This window comes from Brachyistius frenatus, unplaced genomic scaffold, assembly GCF_029030835.1.
Source record: "Brachyistius frenatus isolate BFR_SWC_R1_liver_20210118 unplaced genomic scaffold, ASM2903083v1 Contig_8, whole genome shotgun sequence".
In the NCBI taxonomy this organism is placed as follows: domain Eukaryota; kingdom Metazoa; phylum Chordata; class Actinopteri; family Embiotocidae; genus Brachyistius; species Brachyistius frenatus.
In genome coordinates, this window is record NW_027210607.1 from 1978854 (window position 1) to 2004783 (window position 25930).

General features: G+C 42.4%; 1 protein-coding gene across 1 annotated transcript in view; it reads right to left on the reverse strand.

Moving 5' to 3' along the window:
• Nucleotides 1-25930, reverse strand: part of thada (THADA armadillo repeat containing) — a 111899-nt gene that overhangs the window by 81470 nt on the left and 4499 nt on the right. The window contains exons 11-24 of the mRNA XM_069689818.1: nt 25123-25835; nt 24770-24918; nt 24524-24679; nt 23358-23465; nt 23145-23268; nt 22297-22442; nt 21271-21499; nt 20974-21109; nt 20625-20761; nt 20371-20517; nt 19663-19808; nt 8457-8566; nt 3656-3788; nt 130-252 (exon numbers count right to left, since the gene is read on the reverse strand). Coding sequence (XP_069545919.1) covers nt 130-252; nt 3656-3788; nt 8457-8566; nt 19663-19808; nt 20371-20517; nt 20625-20761; nt 20974-21109; nt 21271-21499; nt 22297-22442; nt 23145-23268; nt 23358-23465; nt 24524-24679; nt 24770-24918; nt 25123-25835 — 2557 coding nt within the window. The remainder of the gene's footprint in view (nt 1-129; nt 253-3655; nt 3789-8456; nt 8567-19662; nt 19809-20370; nt 20518-20624; nt 20762-20973; nt 21110-21270; nt 21500-22296; nt 22443-23144; nt 23269-23357; nt 23466-24523; nt 24680-24769; nt 24919-25122; nt 25836-25930) is intronic.

Below are 25930 nucleotides of genomic sequence, written 5' to 3' on the forward strand. Positions count from 1 at the left end.
TGGCTGGATAACACGAGATGAACTTTAGGAGAGTATAATGATGTCATGTCGTGTTCAGGAAATGTTACTCCCATTACAAAACCTTGACCTGATGTATGATTCACGCATGAAACTACAAGGAGGTCAAACCTGAGGCACGGTGGAGCTGTCGGTGGTCCTGTCAGGAGAGGGCATGGCCAGAGAAATCAGCTCTCTCATGGTCATCTTCAGCAGACTGCAGCTGGACGACTTGGGCTCCGAGGAGAGCAGAGCCTGTGGAGGTGGAAAAAAACAAAAACATATCAAACCTCAATTTCACATGTCGCAATACACTCAGGGTGTGTTTTCTTGTTTTTGTGGTTTTTCAGCAGCTCTGGTTCAGATGGTAGAGCAGGTAGATCACCAATTAAAAGGTTGGCGGTTTGATCCCTGGTTCTTCCTATCAAAGTTTCTTTGAGGAATACGCTGAACCCCAAGTTGCTGCTGACGGCAGGCCAACATCAGTGTGAATGTCTGTGAAAGGGAAACAGTGTGAAGTGCTTTGAGACTGAAGAGGTGGAAAAAGTGCTATAAAAGATGCAGACCATTTCCCTATTCACTAACAGGATAAGACGCTTTGAGTTTGTAGCACCATTATCAAAAAATGCACCAATAGTACTTTAGTTTTCTGGAGAATTTAAGTTTTAGGTTCTTTAAATCAGCCATTGTTTGTGTTGATGACAGCTTTGCACACTTGGAATAGTTTTCAGTTAGCAGGTGAATCTTGTCAAAAGGCAAACTGGCAGAATTTCTTTCCTTTGTAATACATTCAAGATCATCAGCTGTGATGTGCAGCCCTCTTCAAGATCTGTAGTAATCTGTTATGGCCTGAAGCTCAAATAAGCAACAGTCCATCATTACTTTCACACATGAAGGTTGGTCAATCTGAAAATTATTTGCAATGCTGTGATGAAACAGACGCTCGTGAGGAGTTATTTAGAGAGATCAGCAGTTAACAGCACCACATCAGTGCTTTCGAGAGTTCCGACTAGCAGACACATCTCTACATCAACTGTTCTGAGGATACAATGGGGGAAACTGCTGCAAAGTAGCCACGACTGAGGGAGATCAATAAGAAGCAAAAATGGACATTAGATCGGCAGCAATCTGAACTTTGGTCTGATGAGTCCAAATATGATTTTTCCTCCCAGTCGCTGCAGAGGTGGATAGATGGAATCTGCATGTGAGGTTCCCGCCGTGAAGCATGGAGGAGGAGCAGTAACGCTGTTCTTCTCTTCTATCTCTATGCTGTCCTTTTCTCTCTCTGCTCTCCCCAACCGGTCGAGGCAGATGGCCGCCCACCCCTGGGCCTGGTTCTGTCGGAGGTTTCTTCCTTCCCTCTGTTGGAGGTTTTTCTCTCTTAAAGAGGAGTTTTTTCCCTCCTAGCTTATGTGGGAATTGTTGAATTGTTGGGTTTCTCTGTATAATATTGTAAAGTCTTGCTGTAAGGACTTTAATGTGTTACGTGCCATGAAATAACCTGTGTTGTGATTTGGTGCTATATAAATAAAGTTGAATTGAATTGAATTGAATTGAATTGAATTGAATTGAATTGAATTGACACTGTGTCTGTGCGTGTTTGTGTCTGGTGGTCATTTATTCAGAACTCGAGACGACACTTTAACCAGCCTGGCAACCACAAGCCTCTGCAGTGACACCTCGTCCCATCTGGTTTGATCTTAGATGGACGATTAGACAAAACACAGCTCCGGGCTCTGTCAGGGCTGTTTGACCTGAGAGGTTGCGTCACATGATCTGACCTCCACCTTGACCCCACCTAAACCTAACGAGATGGTTTAGGATGGACCACAGAATGAAGGAAAAGCAGTCAGCAAGTGATCAGCATATGTGAAGACTTTATATCTGTTTTTATGTGAATCACTGCATGTAATTGTCTTACTGTAAAGCGCTTTGAGTGGCAGTTCATGTCAAAGGTGTTATACAAATAAAGTTGATTATTATTATTATTTGAGTGTGTTATTTCATAGTTATGATTTCTGTAATGTAGTTATAAAAAATAAAGAAAGGCCTTTGAGTGAGTCTGCATCCAAACTTTTGGCCCCTCACGTTAACAACCGTTACAATACAATGTACGGAGCACAATTTGTGACAATAAGCAATTACAAGAAACTGATGGACTTTTTTCTTGCATGTCATAAGAAGCCACATAAACTAGTGTCAATTCAGAAGTTTATATTATAATTCATATCAGCCACTTTAGTAATAGAAAATAAGTTACTAACTGCTTGTTGTTCTGTTGTTCATTGTAGACCTTTAAACTGAGCCACAGTTGTATTTAATCACATAAAAAGCCATAAGTTGGCTCACACTGACAGGCTGACTGAATGACATCATTTGTGAGCCAGGAGTGGAAGATGGGAATGTGGGAATGAGGAGGCGACAGTACTTGGCTGCTGTGTGAGAGAGAAGTTATCGTACTGTGGAGCTGATGGGAGCCAGCTGTGTCGGTTATGGTTAAGAATCAGGCCTTGGAGGAAGGGATGGAGAGATGGTGGATAGAGGTAGGGAGGAGAGGAGGAGGAGGAAGAAAAGTCTGGCTCTTCTGAACTCCTGGAGGGTTTGGAGTGGAGGAAGGTGAGAGGAAAAGGAGGACTAGCTTGGTTCCTGTGAATCAGTCCCGACCAGCGTGAGGTGAGCGCAGCCTTCCCGGATCTGACTCTGTCTCGGCGTGCGAAGGAATGCGGCCCGACGCTCTGCCAAGGTGTCGACTTCTGCTTCATCCCAGACTTTCTCTGCCTCCTTCACCCCCATTATCGTCTCTGTCTCTCCGTCTCCCTTCATCCTCTACTTCAGGCAGCCATCCTTGTTTTTAAATCAAGGTTTATCTGCCTTACTATTCTTCCTTTTTTCTGTCACTTTTACTTTAAACAGCAAGAATGCTTACATATTATTATCATAAAGTCCTCTGAATAACCAGAATCTGGACATGAAACCTTTTGAAACCTGGAATTGAATTTAAATTTAAAAAAAAAAAAAAACTCCTGGATAAATAAGAGTTAAATCACTGCTCTGATAAAACATGAACTGTCATGTCCTGTTTTACTATCAGTATCAGAGGATGTGGAGGAGCTGAATGATATGCTGAGGCAGTTACACACAATGTTATAGATGTGTATAATGACCCCATGTCATAGCTCATAGCTGTAAGCTTGTATTTTACCAATTTTGTTCCCCCCATCCTCAGTTTCTCCGCTGTAATTTGTAGTGGAATTTACAAAATGTAGCAAATATAGTTGTAAAAAAAGTTTATAAAAGTGTCATGAACCTATAAAATCCCTGTTACTGCTGTGCAACTAAATCTCCACGTAGAGCTGAGGCAGAACACAGTGTTTTCCGCGGAAACAACAGGTCACTGTGTTTTGAGAGGGTTATAACCACAGAGTACGGATGACCTAATGTGACTGGCATTCTACCACACACTCTCACACTCTGAAGAAACTAACGTGTTGTTTACTGACTAGAGTCTGCATGTTCTGGCTTCTGAAGTGTTTTGTATTTAAACAATAAGCTCTCAAACGATACTTGAAATGAACAGCTAGCATCACGACAAGCACCCCTTTTTGGATATTTTTCAGCCCGTGGTTATGTTTAAATCTAACAAAGCCGACTTACACACCTGGATGTAGAAAGGTATCCCGGCACTGCGTCGTGTGGCGCACAGCTTGGATGACGGGTCGCTGGATTTGACCTCTTCCAGAACCTCAGACAGCCAGCAGGCAGGAAGCTGCTGCAGGTCCGGACTTCCACTCCTTACACACACACACACACACACACACACACACACACACACACACACACACACACACACACACACACACACACACACACACACACACACACACACACACACACACACACACACACACACACACACACACACACACACACACACACACTGATCATAAATACGAATCAGTGACACCAGACGTGTTGCCTCATTGCGTTACATATTTATTTATCTATCTATTACCTTTCATGCAAACAGTTTGATGTGGCATTGCGTCTTATTAATCAAAAGTAAGCCACTAATGAGCTGCAGGCATAGTGACTTCAGGAGATGAAATCCATTTTCAAAGAAAAATATTTACCGAAAGAATTTTGAAATTTACATCGTGTCACACGGTAGAGAAATGATGTGCTCCCGTTCCTCATGCAGCTCTCTGTCTGACACTCCTGCTGCTGCCGCGACCTCATTAACTCACAGTATTAAAGGGAGCATCAATTATCAACATTCAATGTACATGAACTTTTCTTTAAACACATTTGTACTTAACTATGTCATCCACAATGAGTTTAAATCCTAAATTCCATGTTGAATATGCATATTATTCAAATGAACTTATATAAAACCACTGTGGTTCTTATCACGTTATATCTTAGCTATTTTAGCTCTAGCGGTCGGTTAAAATAATATTATTTTGTGCTTCATGGTCTACTGCCCACCAGTGTATCTGCATGCTTTCAAGATGTTAAGTCGTACCGGTCACTATTGTGCAACTGAAGTCTCAAATCCAATCTTTTTCTCCCCCAACAGTTCATTCACACATTAAACTTCCATCACATAGTGGCTGCAAATGATTGAATGTTTAAATCTACTTTGCAGCAAGGTTTCCACAAAAATGTTATCATAAAATGGCAGTTGTTTGATAAATAATGGCGCAATGAACTTGTCAGATTTAAATACCCAGTGATTGAAATGATGGTGTCAGTGCTAAATGTCCGCTGCATCTGGCGCTGCACGTTTTAAAACAAACTCTAAGAATATTGTCTGAAGCAGCGCTGGCAGACAAACACCCGCAACAAACCGCTTCGTCCCGTTCTGGAAGAAGCGGCTGTTTAACAAGAGCCAGTGGAGCGGAGAGGGCGAATTAAAACAATCTATTGTGGGGGAAAGAGCGAGGGTGAAGTGCTGCTGCACAATACAATGTACTCCATCACACACACTTGACAAGCCAAGGACACACACACATCTCCACAGACAAACACAAGCTGCGAGGTATATACTGTAATCCAGGGTTTTCAACCAGAGCTTCTCCTAACGTTGGCTGCTGGTACATCAAAATATTATGGAGAAGCTCAAAATCCATAAATTATAATTGGATGTATATATTCACATATTGAATTCGCCAGAACACCACCTGTTGCAGTTATGAGTGAGCAGAAGAAGCTGGATGAATAGTTAAATAGGTGAAATAGGACAAAAGGTAAATAGTTAATGGGTAAAACAGTCATGAAAACATGACAACATAGTTAGCTAAAGGTAATGAGTAAATGGGTGGAATAATTAACAGTAAATAGTAAGTGGATAAAATCGTTTGTTAAAATGATGATTAAAAGGTTGAAATAGATAAGTAAAAATAAGGAATGCATGGTTGAAACAGTAGAAAGTGATGAATAAATGTTAAAATGGAAAGCTGAAAGTAATGAAGAAAGAGCTAAAATTGCTAAAAAAAAAAAAATAATGAATAAAGCAAATGGTTGAAACAGACGTGCTAAAAGCGAAGAGCAAATGGTTAAAGTAGTTAGCTAAAATAATGTACAAATAGTTCATAATGATGGCTACAATGAATAAATGATTGAAATAGTAAAAAAAAAAAAAAAAAAAAAAAAGTAATGAATAGTTAGCTAAAAGTATGCAATGGCTAAAACAGTAAAAACTCATGAACAATGGTTGAAATATAGCAAAAAGGAAAGAGTAGATAAAATGAATGGGCAAATGATTGATACAACTAAATGTCATGGACAACTGTTGGAAATATTTAGCTAAAATAATTGATATAAGGTTGAAACGGATTAATAAAATAATGGTTGATATAGTAAAAAGTGATGAACAGATCATAAAATACAAGATGCAGATCCATCTTCTGCCACTCGAATGGTAGCAAGAAGAAAACATACTAAATCAAAATCAATCCAAACATCCATAATTCAACGACTTACAAAAATAGTAAAAAAAATATCCACTTCATCTATTGATAGTTAAATAATATGAAGTCTATAAAAGCAGTTTAAATGAACCCATTTGGAGGATGATGGCTGTTGTTGACGAAGGGTGACTGAGTTCATCTGATGGGACTCTGCGGGCATGTCTGACACAAGAGATCGGGAACCGCCGGCCATAAACAGATGCAGATATAAATGTACACGTCTCTCCAGGGAATTCAGTCACAGAGACTACCCCCCCCCCCCCAAAAAAAAAAAGAGAGAGATAGAAAGAAGGGAACGAAAGAGAACTGTGAAGAGTAAAGAGAGGGACAAAGAGACACAGTGAGAGAGTGCAAACACAGTGGAACACAGCAAAGCCAGATCCTGAGGCAGAGCATCAAAAGGCTGCGGTGAAGCACCCCGCAATCAACACCCCATAACCCAGCACACGGCCTGAATACCCTGCACACACTGCTCTTCCCCTCCTGGAAACACACACACACACACACACACACACACACACACACACACACACACACACACACACACACACACACACACACACACACACCCAGCACTCCTACACACAACCGCGAGAATGTCGCCCTCGTTACACAAAACACACAGAGACAGAGAGAGAGAGACAGAGAGAGAGAGAGAGACTGGGACAAGAACAAAACAAGAGAGTTTTGTTTTAACTGCTCAGCGCCGGGTGGTTCAAAGTCAACACTGCTGCGACGGTTTTGTGGTTCGCCACCTGCCGCGGGGGCTAAAGACGTTTTCCACAACCCACCACCAAGGGAAACAGGGAGGCACGAGAAAGTGAGAAATTCTTTCATGTTCTTCAGAATTAAAGCATTTTTGTTTTGTTCCCCCCCAGCCCCCACCTCGCAAGGATAAGAGAGAAATTATTTCTATGAATAACAGAGTTGATGAGGACTGTGGACTCATGACACTCCAGCGCAGCGCCACAGAATCAGTCTGGTGACAAATGTTCAGTGGGCAATTTAAGTGAATGTGTAGCTTGGAATTTTCTAATTTAGAGATTTGGTGGGGTTTTTTTCATATAAATAGTCAGCACTTTTTTCCCCAATGTTAATTTTGTCTTGATCAGATTTTTGACAAAGCAATCATGAAGAAATTGATATCATACTGTGCTAAAGTAGATGTAAAATTAACATCTAAAAAAAACTAACACTATAAAGTAGTAATAATTTAAAGAAGTAACATAATTAGGCTGATTCTTAAAGCTTAAAGAGCTCATATCTATAATAATAAAGTACCTTGACTGTAAAGGAATATTCAACATTTTGGAAACTACATGAATTTACAGTTACAGGAGTTACAAGGGATGATTTTGTGACGACAAAAGACAATGTTTCAACTCACAATGCAATAAATCAATATAATAGTGTTTTGTGGATGGATAACCTTTTTATTTCAAGAAATAACTCCAACATGTAAACCCCCCAGTATATTACCAAATATGATATTAATTTGTAATTAACATCTGCAGAACATCTTTTTCCTTGTTCTGCTACTGAACTGATAAGTTGCCAACTAAATTTCGTTGTATCTTTTTACAATGACAATAAACACCCTTATATGTATCCTTATCCTAATTGTGTACAGACTGAACATAGAAGCTAATATATGTTAATTAGTGAGCTTTTATTTATTTTTTTCATTTGGGACTGAATCAAGCAAGCAGTTTCCCAAGTTATAATGCAAGGTTAACGATGTCCTGACATTGTAATTAGCAAAGACAAGATATTAATATCAAAGCATCTCATCCTCATTCTTGGAAAGAAAGAAAATTTGTGCATTTCCCAAAAATCTTTTGTAATTAAGTAATGTATTAGAATCCATTGTCCTGGATCGCTACGCTGTTATTTTCTCTCTCTGCTCTCTCTCACCCCAACCGGTGGAGGTAGATGGCCGCCCACCTCTGAGCCTGGTTCTGTCCAAAGTTTCTTACTGTTAAAAGGGAGTTTTTCCTTCCCTCTGTCGGAGGTTTTTCTTCCTGTTAAAGGGGAGGTTTTTTTTTTCCTCCCAGCTGCTCGTGGTAATTGTTGAATTGTTGGGTTCCTTTTGTATAATGTTGTAAAGTCGTGTTTTCAGGACTTTACATGTTAAGTGCCCTGAAATAACCTGAGTTGTGATTTGGTGCTATACGAATAAAATTGAATTGAATTTCAAGAAAAAAAAAGTCTCCCTCTGTCATCAGCCGGTCAGTTTTGTCACGCCCCCGCGTCTCAGTTGGCCGTCCAGAGGGCACCAGATGATGAAGAAATCCAATTATCTGGTCTTGATGTAATTACGGTGTATTATAGGAGTGATACTGAGAGGACTTGTCTGCTTGCTAATTACAAGGCACACTGACACTCAGTGTCATGACGGAAACTAATGCCCATGGCCGCTCAGCAGTATTACCTTTCAGCCCCTTTGCCCTGAATGTGAACGAACACACACACACACACACACACACACACCTGCACAGCATGTCGGTGAGGCGCACAAAGCCCACGTAAGCCAGTTCAAAGGCGCCACGATGACGGGACTGCAGGAGCTGCTGACGGAAGTACAGGCCGACCCCCTCCACCTGTAACAGAGAGACAGAGAGGGACTCAGCAACCCAGCTGCAACTGGAGCGGCAATACTTTCTGCTGTAAGGGTGTGTGTGTGTGTGTGTGTGTGTGTGTGTGTGTGTGTGTGTGTGTGTGTGTGTGTGTGTGTGTGTGTCACGTGACTTTTAAGCCTTCTGCTTTACCCACCAGCAGAAATGGATGTGACCTGTTGCTAAGGGTCAAAATGACAGTCAATCAATTATGTGTCCTTAGTGACGTGACAGGTTGCACGCCGACCAGTGCAGGCAGTGAATCGGTGCATCAGTCTAGACGGGCTGAACAATGAGGTAGCAGGTGATCTGTTTTCTCTGTCGTAAAATGCGGGGGAACAAGATCATCCTGCACACCAAAATAACAGAAGTTACATTTTAATCACATGATCACACAGACAGATGCTACAGTCAAGAAGTTAGGATTTTTTTCATGGATGTTACCACAGTGAAAGCATGAAGGACGTTGTAAAAGGGATCATTCAACCGAGTTATATCATCAGTGCTGGTAACAAAGCTGCAACTGATATGTAATTTCAAAGCAGAGTAATCTGGCAATTTTTTTTTAATTTAGCAATTATTAAACAAATTTTTCATTTAGTCTACAAAATGTCCATCACAATTTACCAGAGGTGAAGGCGATGCCAGTTCAAAACTGAAAAAAAATGAAAGAGGCGACATGCCAGAAAGGGTAATGGAGAAAATCTAGCTGGTATGTGATTACATGTGTTTTAACCAGTAAGCCACCAGGATACCCAACAGAAACTAAATCTGACATTTAACAAGCTGAAACTTGAATTATTACTCGTCTTATTACTTCTTATTCGTATTACTTACAGTTTTCAGTTTGTAGAGAAATTGATTAATCAATTAATTGTTTATAATGCTACTGTTTAACTTCTAATAAGAGGGTTATCACAAAAAAAAGAAACTAGAGGAAAAATACATTGCAGTCAGCCAAAGACAAAGAAAATAGTTAAAAATCTATTCCAAACTAAAATTACCGACTCGTGGTTGTATTCCTTCGCCAACCAGTCAATTTGCAGTTTGCATTCATGTCCGTCCAGACTCATAATATATATAGTGAAGCCTTTGAAGGAATTTATACGTGTTGAAATGCTTCAAATGGAGATGTTGCCGCACCGTGGGGCGTTCCTGAGATAATGCATTCACGGGAATGGGACGGAAAGATGGGAAGGGTGTGAGGTCACAGTGACCTTTGACTTCTGACAACTAAAGCTGATTAGTTCATCCTTGAGTCCATTTGAATGTTTGTGCTAAATTTGGAGGAATTAACTCAAGGTGTTCTTGAGATATTACATTCAAAAGGAAGGGAGAGGTGACAGTGACCTTGACCTTTGACCCCCCTGCATCTAATCCGTTCATCGTTGAGGCCAAGCTTTTAAGAAATTCTCTGAAGGCATTCCTTACAATAAGCCCTTCCTTGAAATAAAGCATTCATGATAGTGGGAAGGACAGATAGACCTTCGACCACCAAAATCTAATCAGGTCATCTTTGGTACCAAGTCAACCAAATTTGAATAAATTCCCTCAAGATGTTCCAGAGAATGAGAAAGACAGATAGGACATCAAGTTAGACCAACTTTGTCCTTGGACTGATCATCTTTGAGACCATGTGAATGTTTGTGTCAAATTTGAAGAAATCCCATCGAGGCATTTTTGAGAAATCTCTTTTACGAGAACAGTACAGACTTACATACGAACAGACAACCCCAAAACATAAAGCCTCCATGTGACGCTATCATCGTCACGGACGCATACAAACTAATGAGGATATTAGTTGACTTTTTACCAACAGGTGCACCAAGTGGCTTCCTGCAGTTAGAGGCATCCTCACTAAAAACCTGTTAGTGAGAGAATTTCCAGGAACAAAGCATCGTCTCCTACCATCACCACCACCACCACTCATTACTCATAGTTTTGTAAACAATATTTACATCACAAAATAGAACTTCTCATCAACTCTCAGGACGCAAAATCCATTAGCCGATAAGCCTTGTCTAGTAAGAAGACTACTACTACTGGTGAAACAAATAATCTCAATCAGTCCAACATAGACTTTGACGGCATAACTCCAGTCATTGCCCATCAAATGAAGCAACATAGCGGTAAGATAGATAAACCATTTCCCCATATTTGTCTTTAAACCTGAAAAGCATTCATTGTCCAGTACAAAATTGCCCCTAAAAGAAAAAGGGTGTAGAAACGAGGGTTTTTCATTGCATTACCTAATCCCATTTTAGCCTTTCCTCTACTTGGCCAGCGCGGCGAAGCTGCAACTCCGACTACACTCTTGTTTTAGAGACACCACTTAGTTTTCGGCCAGTGAGCGCCGGGCATGTCAAGCGTGAGAGCGGCATGTCAGTAGCGTGACAAGTGTGTTCAAAAAAAGGATGCTGAGACATCCACATAATGGCCACTGTCAGTAAAGCCATCCAGTTAGTAATAGTGTTAGCAACATTATTCTAACCACACACACACACACACACACACACACACAGACACAGACACAGTGTGTAAACTGGTGAGTGTGTTGCAGGTGAGGCGGCAGGGCGAGGCGGACGCAGGGCCCCAGCGCCCTGTCATTAAGGCTGTGGTATCACCGCCACCACAGAGGCAGCCAGGCCCCGACTTAGTCAGGGGTGGCATGGAGGGCACAGGGAGGGGTGGCAAAGGCTCCAACGTAAAAAAAAAATTAAAAAACTGTGTGAAGAGGGAAAAAAAAAACCTTCCCAACAGCCCCTTTGGGAATGTGGGGTGAGACACAACATCTAAACTAACACAGACAAAGACCCGCAGAAGAACCAGAAATACACCAGTCACTGTTGACGGCAGCTACGAGGCCCTGATGTCACTGCATGAGAACAGTGATGTATGAAGATGAGGACTGCAGGAGATAAACCGCAGGAGGATGTGATGAAAAAGAAAGTAAATGAATGAATAGTCCGTGTAAAATAGAATATATGCAACACAGATGCAAGACTTAGAAAGCCTGCTTTTGTCCACGACTGCTCAATAAACTCGACTGACCCTGACAGACCTAAAGTGGATGAACTTAAACACCAAAAGTATGGCCTGAGTAAACCGCAGCGGTACCAAGCCCAATGACTTATCACATTGGTGGCCAGAGTGGACTCCCAGGACAGGCCTGACCTCACCGGGGTAAAAATGGCAGCGACAGTCACTGTTAGATGGCCCCGTGGCTGCTGGGGCCCAGACCGCTGCGGTGCTGAGCTGGGACGAGCCGGGCCGGGCCAGGCCGCGGCTTCGCCCTATTTAAAGCTTCCCCTGCCGAAGGTTCCCGTCTGTGTAACTGCTTAAAAAGGGCCAAGCAAGCTTCCTGCGGGGGGAGGGAACTTTATTTAGATGTCAACTTCCTGTTTGCAAATGTAGCCGTTTCCCAGAAAAACATCCATGTGCGGAGAGAGAAGTTTCCCAAGTCTAATTACATGTATGGCTCGGAGCCGTAACGGTGACCCAAATAGCCCACTTGTCCCCTGACGGCCCGGGTTAGACAGCTCTCTGATAGGGTCTGCTGCTGCTGCAAACTACTGGAGGAAATGTCAAGTCTTGCTTTGTAAATAGAACAGGCAATAAAAAGCCTCTTATTGCTTCACTGCTACGACACAATAACAAATGTCTCAACTGCTCTAGTTTAACGCTGTTATTTACTGAGGTAAACATGTTGACATGCGAGATGTGATTACTGTTATTTGTCATTAGAATACATGTAGTTGGACTTAATTAAGACTTGAATAAGTTTGCTTTATCTGTGAGAGGCATGTGTCAGACATGAAACACAGTTACAGTACCTTTGTAAGAATTTGTGTTTACATACTGAAAGGACTTATTGTTTTTCTTTTAGTATTTCTGTCTTATATACCTTTCTAATATCCTTTCTCTGGAGAATGCAATAGTCAAGCCCCCACAGGTTTTTTTTTTTTTACACATTTCACCATTGTGTCACCTTTACAGAACATATTCTGACATGTGAGAGATGAACACATACAGGTGTAAATAATAATTTGCTTAAGCTTTGTGCATGCTGGTACTTCATTCATGGTATTCGTATGAAATGCGTGAACTTCTCTCATTGTGACAAGTCCAAATATCTGTGCCGATCATTTAGACTGTATACAACTGAACTACCAATGGCAGTGAAAGAGGGAATAGCTGATAAACAGATAAACATAAAGGCTATGTATTACATGATTTTAAGTTGCATAGATTTTAAGGCCTGTCACAATTATTGCATAAATGCCCAATTGCAATTATTTGAGTTGACTGCCATCATTTTGCAAAATAATCATAATATTTGCCATAAAAACAGCTGCATGAAACTAACAGAAAGATCATATTTCCATCTCTATAGCCACTGTTTGAGGTCTGACTGGTGCTCTTCTAATGACATCATCATTAGGGGCACAATGATGATTGAAAGAAATATGATCTTTCTGTCATGCAGCTGTTTTTATAATGGCACATAAGTGGAGAAATAGCAGCAACATATGTGATTTAGTTATTGGTCTCCATTATAGTCAGTAATTTCTTTGTATATTTCAGTGTGAGGCTTTCTATATCAAAGTCATTAATTTCATATCTGCCATGTTATATCGTAATTATTGAGAAGACTGATAATCTTCAACTAAAATTTCCTGATTGAAACAAATCTATGGATTTTTCTTGTTAATCCCTGTCAGATTTTGCTGAAATATTCTTTGTCCTCATGTGTACTACATTTGACCATCTTCAGAGGTCTTCCTCCTCAGTCGGGGTCTGGACTTGAATGTGGGCACCACCTCAGACTGCTGCGGAGTATCATCAGTGTTCTCATGTTGTAGGAGACCAGCTGAGGTTTCATATCATCATCAATAACTTCATATTTCCCACATCATAACTTTTTCCTTTGAAGGCGATATGTTTCTTGTATTTAGTCCTTCTTAGTACTTTATAATAAAAGTACTAAGAATAATAAAGTGATCAAATTTGCCATAAAGACATTTTTCTAAATTTCAGCAGTGCTGGTCACGTAAATCATGGTGGTACCAGTATGTGGAAAAGCAGCTTTTTCGTCTCTAAGCCAGTGAATGGATTCACTTCCTGTTTGCTTTAATTGAACTTTTTAAGAAGTCTGTATCCGAGTCCAACATCACTCTGCAATTCACTATTAAGAAACACTCAGGTGAGTTTACTTTGTAGTGGAGCAGTAAAATCTGATTTACGACACCTTTGACAGGTGATGAAAATTTTCAGCGAGACGTGCATGCTTTGAAAACTATATATTTTTTATTCCACTGTGGGAACCTTTGAGGCCACCGTCAGCAGGCATACAGTATATTTTTAGAAACTTGGACTCTCAAATAAATTGTTACGAAGCAAATATTGTGCGCTAGAGAGCAAATATAGAGCTATGCTGCACAAAGCATTTCCATTGTGTTAATAGCAGTGTGTGTGTGTGTGTGTGTGTGTGTGTGTGTGTGTGTGTGTGTGTGTGTGTGTGTGTGTGTGTGTGTGTGTGTGTGTGTGTGTGTGTGTGGGACGTGGGTGTGTTTCCCCTCTTAGCTGCCGAGCAGGGCAAACAAACGGTCTGTCTCCTCTGTGTAACCAGGGCTCCAACCGAGCCAGGCCGAGCCAGGCCAAATAAACACCAGAGCTGTCAAACTCCAGCTGACTGGCTACTTCGGTGGTCTGTCACACACACACACACACACACACACACACACACACACACACACACACACACACACACACACACACACACACACACACACACACACACACACACACACACACACACATAAATACGCACACACAGGTTTCAGAAAGTAGTCAGACTTTTGCACTTATTGCACAATTTATATCCTAAATTCTATTTAAAAAATTTAAAAAAGGATAAAAGTGAAATGTTTCCCATGAGTCTAATCACAGTATTCCATAATGACAAATTGAAAACATGTTTTTAGAATTTCTGAAAAAAAAAAAAAAAAAAAAAACTGAAAACTCTCATTTGCCAAAGTATTCAGACCCTCTGCTGTGGCTCCAAATTATGGTGAGCCACATTCTGCTTGCTTTAATAACTTGACCACCTGTGTCAAACTGAAAAGACTGGACCGAGTTTAAAAAGGTAGACATTTGTGTATATAAGGTACCACAATTCACTCTGCATGTCAGAACAAAAAAAATCAAGCCATGAAGTCCAAAGACCTCTCTGTGGACCTTTATGATAAACCTGCAGCGAGGCTTAGATCAGGGTGAGGATATAAAGTCACGTCTGAAGCCTTAAATGTATTTCCAGTGGTGTCCATCAGTGTGGAATGGAAGAAGACTGAAACCACCACGACTCTCGTTAAAGTTGCCAAACTGAGTAACAAAGCAAGTAGGTGCTGTAAGGTAAAGGAGGTGACCTAGAAACCAGTGGCCACTTTAACAGAGAATCTACCAAAAGAACAACCATTTCAGCAACACTTCAATAATCAGACAGAAGCGAAGCTGAGCAAAAGGATCGTGACAGTTTAAAAGGATTCTGAGAGCAAAAGGAAAAATATTCTCTCATCTGATGAGTCAAACACTGAGGTAGCAGCATGTGTGATGAAGACCAGGACCTGCTGATTAAATGGCTAACACCGTCCCTATAGTAAAGCATGCTAATGGTAGCATCATGGTGGGAACGTGCTTCTGAGTGGCAGAATGAATGCAGCCAAATACGTAAAGGTGCTTTAAGAGAAACTACATTGGAGTGCAGCAACCTGAGAGTGTGGTGAGGACTCACTTTTCAGCACAATAGGGAATTAAAGCAGGAACAGCCGAGACAACACCAAAGTGGCTTCAGGACAAGGCTCTCTACGTCTGTCCTCGAGTGATCCAGTCAAAGCCCAGACTCAGGCACAGCAAAACATCTGTGGAGAGACCTGAAGATGGCAATTCACAGATGCTTCCTCTCCAACCTGATGAAGCTCCAGAAGACTACGAGGAAGAATGGAATAAACTGGAGTAAATCAGGGCACGCAAGGCCTTATGCTTGCTTTAAGCTACGTGTTTGTGTGCAGGTGAATCCAGATGTTGTGATGATAACCTGTGCCTTGTCCTCCAGAAACAAGTCCAGAAGGATATATGTTCACAACACAAAGAGTTGTCAAGACTTCAAACCATGAATGATGCTAAAGGGGCTTGTACAGAAATGAATTTCAGGTCTGAATACTTTTATAAATAATGCAAGGTTTTGAATTTTAATAAATTTGCTGAAAAAAAACATCTCTTCACTTTGTCATTATGGGTTTGCGAGTCAGTGGGATGGGAAAAAAGTCAGGTTTATCCACTTAAAATCAAATAACACTGGTAAAGTGTGAATATATTTTAAGTGTCGGAAAACTTTCTACAGCGACTGCACAGAAACTTACATTACTATGTCAGGATGACCTCCTTCCCTTTATTGTCTATTTCAGTCAAATCTGCCAGCTTCATCATTCTGTGTCCCCCTTAACTCCTCCTCATCAAAGTCAAAATGTACCTTCTTGATAAGCTTGAGAAAGCTGGGGAAAAAAAATCTATTGTGTGAAGAGGTTTGACAGAAAAAAAAAAAGAAATCAAACCATCAATGCTCATCTATAACTGCCTCGTGTTGCCATGGCACCACCCAATGGCAAAAAACATCTGCAGTGCTGCCAGCCAGGCCAACATGGCCGTCACCCAGGATGCTGGCCGAAGACCACAGGAGGTGTTGAGCTCCCTCACATGTTGGAAGGAGATGTGTGTTGGTCACACAAACACTATCCACATATGTTTGCCCATGCATGTCATCGCTGCGGTAGGGCGGCATGACTGTCCGCACACACTCAGCCAAATCCTACTTTCCAAACACTATTGGAATCACCCCGCTGACCGTTAATGCTAACAAACACACACACACACAGAGAGAGAGAGAGAGAGAGAGAGCGGAACTGATGACAAGCAAATGAAAATGAAAAAAAAAAAAGGTTGTGGTGAAGAAAGAGAGTACAGGAGGTCAGACTTTCCTTTTGTCTTGCCTGGTGCTCAGCAGGAGTTTGTTAAATCACTGGTTATGTAATAAGACCCATCACCATAGCTACCACAGACAACACGGTATCCATGAGATCACCATCAATTACCTCGTCAGGACACTGTGGTAGTGACATCATCATCGAGTCCATTTCAGTAGTGACAGTTAAAACCCTGGAAAGAGCCCATCTGTTTCAGAAGGAATATTGAATAAGACTTTTGGCTGAAATGTGCCAAACTAAACTCTATACATGGATTTCATGTCACATTACTACACAAAATCGGGTCAAAACTGTTTTTTTTAATACAGGTTGTCCAGTGGCATAAAAATCATTAAGACAGCAGCAGCAAAGTCACTGGAAAATACTTTTCAGTGGTGGCTGCTCACTTCTGAACTGAACATGACCTAACTCACTGTCCATGCACTCATAAGCACCTATTGCAAGTCATGAACTTTGTGTCTTCTCCGTAGTTTGTGCTTCTACCTCCGTCCTCTCTTTCCGGCTTTGGAGCTGCATGTTTCTGATCTGCAGTAACAGGCCTCGCCAACCTGCCCTGTGTTCCTTGTTTGTCTATACTGTTCTTTTCTTTCTCTGCGCTCCCGTCTGTTCTGTTGGGATTTGGCACTATGTAAATAAAATAAAATAAATTAATTCATCTGTCAGAATTATTTTACAAAGAAATAGTTCAACACTTCTGGAAATATCATCATTGGCTTTCTTGCAGAGGAAAAAAAAATGAAAATGTTAAATATCATTTTCAGATTTGTATGTAAAAAATTACCACCAACAGATGGTTGGTTTTAATTCAAACAAGATACTTTACCAGCACCTGCAAGTTTAATAATAAACAAACTAAGTTAGTCTATCTAACTGATGTATATGTACCACACAGAAATGACAGTGAAATTATTATAATCCCTAAAATGTTAATGTCTTCCTTTAGAATTTGTGTGGTGCCATGTTTAAAATCCCTAATAGGCAATAGTGTCATGGAAATGTCAGTTCAAAAACGGGAGGATGAGATTCAATTAAGATGAATCCAATATTTAACGTTTACAGATAATGGCACTTATTTACTTGGCTGTTCACACAGAGGCATTTCTTTTTTTTTTATAAACTGTTGTAATCAGAACGCAACTCATACTGAATCAATCAATGGCATTAAAAATAATGTTGAAAAAGGTAAGACTCAAACTGCAATGTGAATCCAGTTTCCAGCTTGAGAACACAGCAGTACAATGCAGTTAGCGTAATAACTACTAGCTGACTGACTGATGAGCATCTTTATAAATAAACACACATTTACTGTTTAAGTTGTTGCAGGTAAATAACCTAAAAAAAAAAAAACGTAAAAAAAAAACGTAAGCCCTGCATCACAAAAACACCCATTCAGCACATAGTTCACTCAGATCCTTCCTACTTTCTCTCGCAGTGTAAATAAATGGTCAACAGACAAACACACACACCGTATCCCCTACACAGACAAACACAGCCCATGTCTGGTACCCTTGTTATTATGGACGTTCACATGCTGAACCACTCAGACAACTATTCCTGTGCGAGTTTGTCTATGAGTATGCGAGTGTGTGTGTGTGTGTGTGTGTGTGTGTGTGTGTGTGTGTGTGTGTGTGTGTGTGTGTGTGTGTGTGTGTGTGTGTGTGTGTGTGTGTGTGTTGTTTGCAGCACTCAGTGTTTTCCTGCTGGTGGTGGAAGTGATTTGGAAAGAATGCAGTGGAAAAGGGAGGGGCGTCGCAGCCATTAAACCAGCAGGCTCAGGCCCCAAATGAAAGCGCGGCGCTAACGAGGGCGGATGCTAATTGAAGGGCCTCGCAGCGTGGTGTCACACACACGCAGACACGTTCACATCATTCCCCGGCATATACAACACTTGCAGTAAAGAAAACACAGTCTTTACATGGAATACATAGAGGGGTTTGTAGTGTGTGTGGGTGGGGCTTTAAATAACTCTCTGGACCCCATTGAGACGGCATAGTTGAATTAGTGTCCACTTTAGGGTCAAGCAGTTGTATTTTTAGATTGCCTGGTGTCATTGTATGAGATGAGATTGGAGGAGGAGGGCGGTCTATGTTCGCTGCAGCACTCTCAGCTCAGCTGTTACAGATCGGTCAGCCTTGTTAGCCATCCCAACTCCAAAATGTGACCTTAATGTAATAAGAATAGCAACAAGACAAAAGAGATTCTTGAGGAGATCTATCAGACGAGCATAAAGTCAGCACAGTCATACCACAAATACACTGGACAGAGCAGAGCTTTTAGGCTCTTTTTTATTCTAGTTCTTTCAATACGGATCAGGTTTTATTTTCACTGTCCTGTAATGCAGCCTGGTTGTTCTGAAACAAATTGAGTAAGTTATTTGCTTGTACCAAACAGTACTGAATTCATCAAATTTCTTTGAGGCACATGAAAACAGACCCCAGGAGGGTTTATAAAGTCAGAAATGGTACTAATATGATCCAGTGGCTCTGAGCATCCCTTTTGACGACCTTGTTATCCTGCCACTACCAACGTCCAGCATCGAGTGCCAATTAAATGAGTATATTTTTATGCCACAAGCACAACATGCGATTTACTCTAAAGGAAAAAGGTTGATACAGGAATAATGTGAAAACATTTTCATGAGAAGACTAAAACCAACAACATCAGGCCATCTCAAAATGCTTTAAAATGGCACACAAACTATAGCAATGGAGGTTACGACACAGATGAGTGAGCTATGTCAGATTTTGCATACAAACAATACTTGTTCAAAGGGTCAGTTCTCTGAAAGCTGTGTTTTCATTGGAAAAATAGATGGTATTACCAGAATTATCCTTTAACTGGCCAGATAAACAGATATGATAAAAGATTTTGAATTCTCATTAAACAAAGTCAGCAGTTTGGACAATGACTGTGACTCTTAAAGTGAAAGTCACCGCTGCTTCTAAGCACACTAGATGCTGCTGAGTATGAGGTCATAGCAGCACGTGAGTGTGAGTGAGGTATGTACAGTATTTGTGTGTTTGGTTGGCGGGGGGGTCTCACCTGTTCCTCTGTGATGAGCACTGTGTCATTGGTGTAGTGCAGCGGCAGAGTCTGACACAGCTGTCCGAGCAGCATGGCCACTTCCTTCATGCTCCGCCAGCAGCATACCAACACCATCTGCGCTGTCACCCTGTAGCCCTCCCTGCCTGCAACACCCCACACACACACACACACACACACACACACACACACACACACACACACACACACACACACACACACACACACACACACACACACACACACACACACACACACACACACACACACACACACACGCGTGCGCGTGAAAAAATGACATGGGAAAAGTTTGATCACTATTTGGTTTGTTTAGCTAATAAATTAAACTAAAAGATGTATTTATCTTATTATGTAACAAACCAACCTAAAGCTTCATATCCAGTGGAAAGTTACTAAGTCTCATAATGTGTCTGCTTTATTGTTTATGTTCGATCACACACACATTACACAGAGCCATGTGGTTTCCTTTATCGCAGTGAAATTGCAGTCGTTTAGGTCATCATTAAAGAAGTTTCCTGGAGGTGACAGACAGACTTCATGTAAAATATACCACCCACAAAAAAGGCCAAACACCTCCCCCTTCAGGATACCACAAGTACTTCACTCACAGGCAGCAAGAGACAGGAAGGAAAGTTTTAAATAATAAAGTTGAATAGAATCAGAGAGATGGAGGGATCTTTAATTCACCTGTGTCAAAGGATGGCGTGTGTGTTGTTTGGGTCTGTGTGCGATCATCTCCTTGGTGTGTGTCTAGCTCTCTGGCACTGGTGAAGAAGTCGTTGGTGTCCCTGGGTTGAATCTCCTGCAGGATCCTCTGCAGACCTGCTGAGGTCTCTGTCCAAACACATACAAAAAAACACAGCAGATTTTCATTCACTGTTATCCCTGTTGATCACATCTTTTACATCTTTTAACACACAGGACAGTGAAGAAGACTGTACCTGAGTCGGTATCCATGGGGATGAGTCCTTCAGGGGAGGAGCTCTGCACTACAGGGGAGACCACATCAGACATCCTGTAGCACACAGCAATCAGCTCTGACACCAGAGACCTCCATTGCTCCATCTGACTCAAACTACTACAAACACGCACATAAAAACACACTTATCACACAAGCACCAAAAGATAACAGAAGTGAGAAGGCGATGAAGGTCAAGGCTGATTTCTCTCTTTAAATACAAAACACTGTTGTACTTCAGTTTGTGCAGTAAACCTACTCCCACTGTCAATGTAAAAAAAAAAAAAGGAAGCAGACTGTTTGACATGTGTTGTTGTGATTCTGGTGCTCACTCGGTGTTTAGATGCTGCAGCACGGCGGTGATGCAGTGAGCTCTGCCGTAGAGAGGACAGGAAGCAGCCGCCTGCAACAGAGACGACTCGGCCTTCGATACTTCTGACTGCAGACAACGCAGCAAGAACTGAACCACTGAGGACAGAAAAACAATAGTTTAATATGTGCTATACACACACACACACACACACACACACACACACACACACACACACACACACACACACACACACACACACACACACACACACACACACACACACACACACACTCTGAGGGCTGTGTGTGGATCTGACCTGCCAGAGTGTTGAGCTCTATGATGAGTGTCTCAGCAGCCTGGGGCGGTGGGGAGGAAGGCTGGAAATCAAGCCTCTGTTGGTGGGCACAGTGCAGCAGCGCCTGGATCAGGTCTGGCTGGTGGAGCAGCAGGTGGAGGAGGTGGGCGGCGGTGACGCTGTCGAAGGGTTTGGTGCTGGTACTGAGGTCCAGAGCGGCCCGGAGGACACAGCGCATCCTCTCTGGAACCTAAAAACACAAGGACCTTAATATCACTACACGCGTCATATAAATAATTATTCTTCACCTGAATATTGAAGTCAATTTTGTCTCTTTACTTCATAGTTACTTCTATTTACTGGGCTGAGCTCAAGCGGCAACCTCCGAGGCTGAACATGGAAGTGGCAAAAACTGCAGTTCCTCAAAAGACCACTAGAGGCTGGCTCCAGAAGCCAGTCTATCCCAACTTTATGCCCAACTTCACAGCAGAAATAAACATGTTTACAGGCTGACACAAAAAAACTGTTTTAATCTCTGTGGCCAATTTCCCCATTTGTGAAAACTGAGGATTCAACGATTATAAAAGACTTACAGTTCTGAATAATTAAGGGCAGTGCTGCTTTGAGTGACGGCTGTGTGGCATCACAGTTGGTGAGCTACCTGCAGGTTTTAAAGCAGCCGGGCTTCATTCAGCACACCTCGGCTACAGCCATTAACAACCTCTGCCCATTTTTGGATCAGCTTGAAGGTCAAGTCAGGTACTGCCAAGATGACGATGGTCAGAGCGAGCCAGAGCAGAGCTTCAAAACAGCTCTGTGGGCGACGTCATGGAGGCTACGTCCATTTCTGATGTACAGTCTATGGCTATGGAGCTATGGATCTACACAAACGACTGAACATTACAATTTAACCAGTACATGACATTTAAAATGTTCAAACATCTAGAACATTTTAATAAATTAAATCAATGTCAGCATAAAACAAATTCTAGGTAAACGATGATACGTATTTTTGTCATTAGTGTTTGGAATTATGTGCACATTAACCTGAAGTGCAACAGCTGATGGAGGGAGTTGCCGTAGTAACGCCGAGGCCAGTTGTTTGACTTCCAGGAAATTGCTGGCAACACAGTAGAGGACGTTCTGAGCGTGTGCGGAGGTCACAACTTCACCGAGGGCAAACACATCAGGCCCTGAAAAAACATAGGAGAGGCAGAGGTGAAGAATCACAGGAAGGACAGTGAGTGACAAGAGGAGGAGCATCAGAGTAAAGAGGCTGAACAGAGGCGGAGGGGCTGCTGGTTCAGGCACCAACAGAAACATGTATATCAGAGCAGGCAGCTGCACAGTGGGATTGTATTAGACCAAGAATCGCTGCTTTGAGCAAAGCACTCAACTCCAAACAGCTCTGAGCAGAAGAAAACATTGTGTTCGGAGCTTTCTGGTGAACTGCTGCAACCGTTACATGTAATGTAATGTAATGTTATATGTACTTCATATAGTTTAATACCAGGAAGACATATTTCAGTTGTCTGGTGATTTATTGTCAGAAAAAGTGGTTTAAAGTTGTTTAAAGTAGTTTACTATTTAATTTCACTAGTTCATGAATAGACCCATTTAAAAAGGCTGACATTAAACAGGTCTGGCATTTCCACTGCTATCTACACTCTATCTTGGCATAAAACAATTTTAGTAACAGTGGAAATATGTGGGAATCGTTAAATTGTTGGCGTATAATGTTGTAAAGTTCTGCTGTAAGGACTTTAATGTGTTAAGTGCCATGAAATAACCTGTGTTGTGATTTGGCACTATATAAATAAATAAAATTCAATTCAATTCAATTGGAAGCAGATTCACACAAGTGGGATGTTTTATTAAGTCTGATATGTGCTGACCTGTGCTGAAGGTGAAAAGCTGCCCCAGCAGACCCAGCAGGTGGAGGGACATTAGGCATTTAGAGAAGGAAGCTCCAGGAAGTAAAACCTCCAGCAGCCTCACACACAGCCAGCATAGGAACTCCTACATCAAAATCCACACCAATAATATTGATTATTATTTAGTAGGCAAAAATATCAACACTAAATTAACTGATAGTGTGTGTTGTATACCTTGTACTGCTGGAGTGTGTGTTGGTCCCTGTCTCTCTGGTCCTGGTCTCTCTCCTGGGTCAGTTTCTTCTGCAGCAGCTGAGTGCGGTCCTTCACTCTGCACAGCAACTGTGATGATGGGAAATAAACATTTCATTCACTTGTGAGTTTTGATGGTTTCATTAAATCATATGTGGAACTTGTTACAATCAACACCCAGTAATTCCCAAATATGAAGCCACAAGCTTGCCGTTCCCAACATACAAGCGGCAATCTAAACCTTCTGAGTGCTCCTGTTGAACGGAGCAGGAGGAAGATATAACCTTCATGAATGAGTACTCCATGTTATGACTCTTGATCAATATCAGCATCTGAGTTAGACAAGTTTTGTGACCACTGCTCAATTCAATGGTGAAATTGCAAACGCTCAGGTTACCAGAGAGTGCACATCAGAGTTTGTGTCAAACTTACTGGCAAAAGAGAACCTTTAAACGCTTCACAAAATATACGGCAATGAAACGATGAGTCGGGCGGGAGATTCACATTCAAGAGGAACAGAACATCACTGTCCAAGAAGGGAGAATGTCCGTCAGGTCAGGAGTTTAACCAGGTGGGTTTTCTTAAGACATTCACGGGGTTGTAAACCGTGACTTTGTCCACAAAAGGTCAGACAGAGTTCGACTTTGATGTTCTGAAGCTTCAGAGAGGAAAACACTCGGCATAAATACCCTGACAACTCCAGCATGACAACGCGCCTGCCAAAAGCTTGTTATAAATGCACAAGTTTCTCGCCCGTAACAGCACAGTCGTAGCTTCCCTTCCAGCTCTACTCACTGGATTTGGCTGTTCCCCAAAGATTTGACATAAAAACGGGATGTGCGCTCTCTGATTAAGTTTCAGGTCCGTGGTGAGATTGCAAATACCAGTGGGCACATAAACTTATGTAACTCAAGTGCTGATTTTGATCAAGAGATGTAACTTTCTCACAGTTACAGCTTCCCTCTACTATGTACACATCACGGTGACCCACTCCGTTTGTGTGCAACAGGAGCAGTCTCAGACTTTTTGATCCCCCCCCTTTGTATTACTGAACATCAAAGCTTACTGTGTGCTGCCAATCCAACATTTCAAACACAATGAGAGTATAACAATCTTTCTCAAAGGTGAATGCTAGGTGAAAGGCTCACCTTCTTCATCAGGCTGACTGTTTGCTGCCTGATGCCCGGTGATTGGCTGTTGAGGTTGGGAGGGAGGAAGTGGCGGATCAGGTCTATTTCCTGTGAGCTCAGAATCTCAGTGCTACGGTGGCTCTCGCACACCAAGCCCAAAGCATCCATCCTCACCTGGGCGGTAAGAGATGAAGTCACACACATATAGAAACAGAAAAATACTGTAAAAAGAGATTTACACCTTGAGGATGCAGAGAATCTCACCTGATCGTGTTTGTGTAGGAGAGCTTGTTGTAGCAGGGAGAGGGGCACCAGTCCTGCCCACAGACCCGATGACGGCACGACTCCCTGAGCCCTGGCTGCCCGCAGGCAGGTCATTAGAGCCCCCAGAGCACCCCTGCTGCCCGAGGGGCCTAATGAGAAGGGAAAAACAGAAGAATGGTTCTACATGTCATGGCTGTGTAAAAGGACGTTCTCTTTGACGAGCGTTCCAACCACAACAGAAAGCTGAGCGATGTTAACATGCAGCTGGACACTTCATGAGAATAACCAGAAGGGATGAGAGAGAGTAGTTTCAAATGTATGCAATGTGAAACCGTTTGTATGTGTGCTTTTACCTGTGCTGCAGGGTGGTGTTTCCTGCAGCGCCTGCACCATGTGTGCCAGGCTAGAGGGGCTGCAGCGAAGCAGCTTAGGCAGGAAGTAGTCCAGGATGTATGTGGTCTGGTCTAGCCTGGCACGGCACAGCACATGCAGCAGGGGAGTTACCCACGTCTGGTGCCAGCGTTCTAGCCAGTCCTCCATCATTTCCGCCGCACCTGCTGCCAGCTGCGCCTTGTGGCTGACAAACAGCCTCTCCAGCAGGTCGCTGGCGTAAGGAGCCAGAGTCTGGTCGCCCATCAGGCCCAGGAGACATGAAGGCAGCCGGGGCTGGATGTCCAGCAGGTGGCCCGCCCCATAGAGCTCCACCAGGCAGCCCAAGGAGCCGTACTTCCCCCTCATGTGCCACTCCAGCCCGAGCAGATTGTGGGTGAGGTCTGTGATGTAAGAGTCCTTGGCTGGGTCAGAGGTGGACGGGTTGGAGTGCTGATGAAGGAGGAGCAGGTTGCGGAACAGGGAGCGGGTCTGGTGGCGGACGCCGTCCAGCGGGTGCTCCCAGTGAGAGTAGATGTGCTCCAGCAGGTGTCGCTGCAGCTCAGAGCCTCCGCTGAGGGACCGCTGGAGGCTGGAAGGGTAGAGCTGTGTCTCCCCCTGCAGGGAGTCCAGGGCAGCACTGCTCCACAGGGTCAGGACCCGAGCCACCACCATGGCGGTACTGGACTCCTTTATACTACAGAAAAGATTAAAAATCACCTGAATACGTTTTTGTCACTACTTAGAGAGACAATACTTTAGAATCATATTTTAATTGTGATCTGACATGAA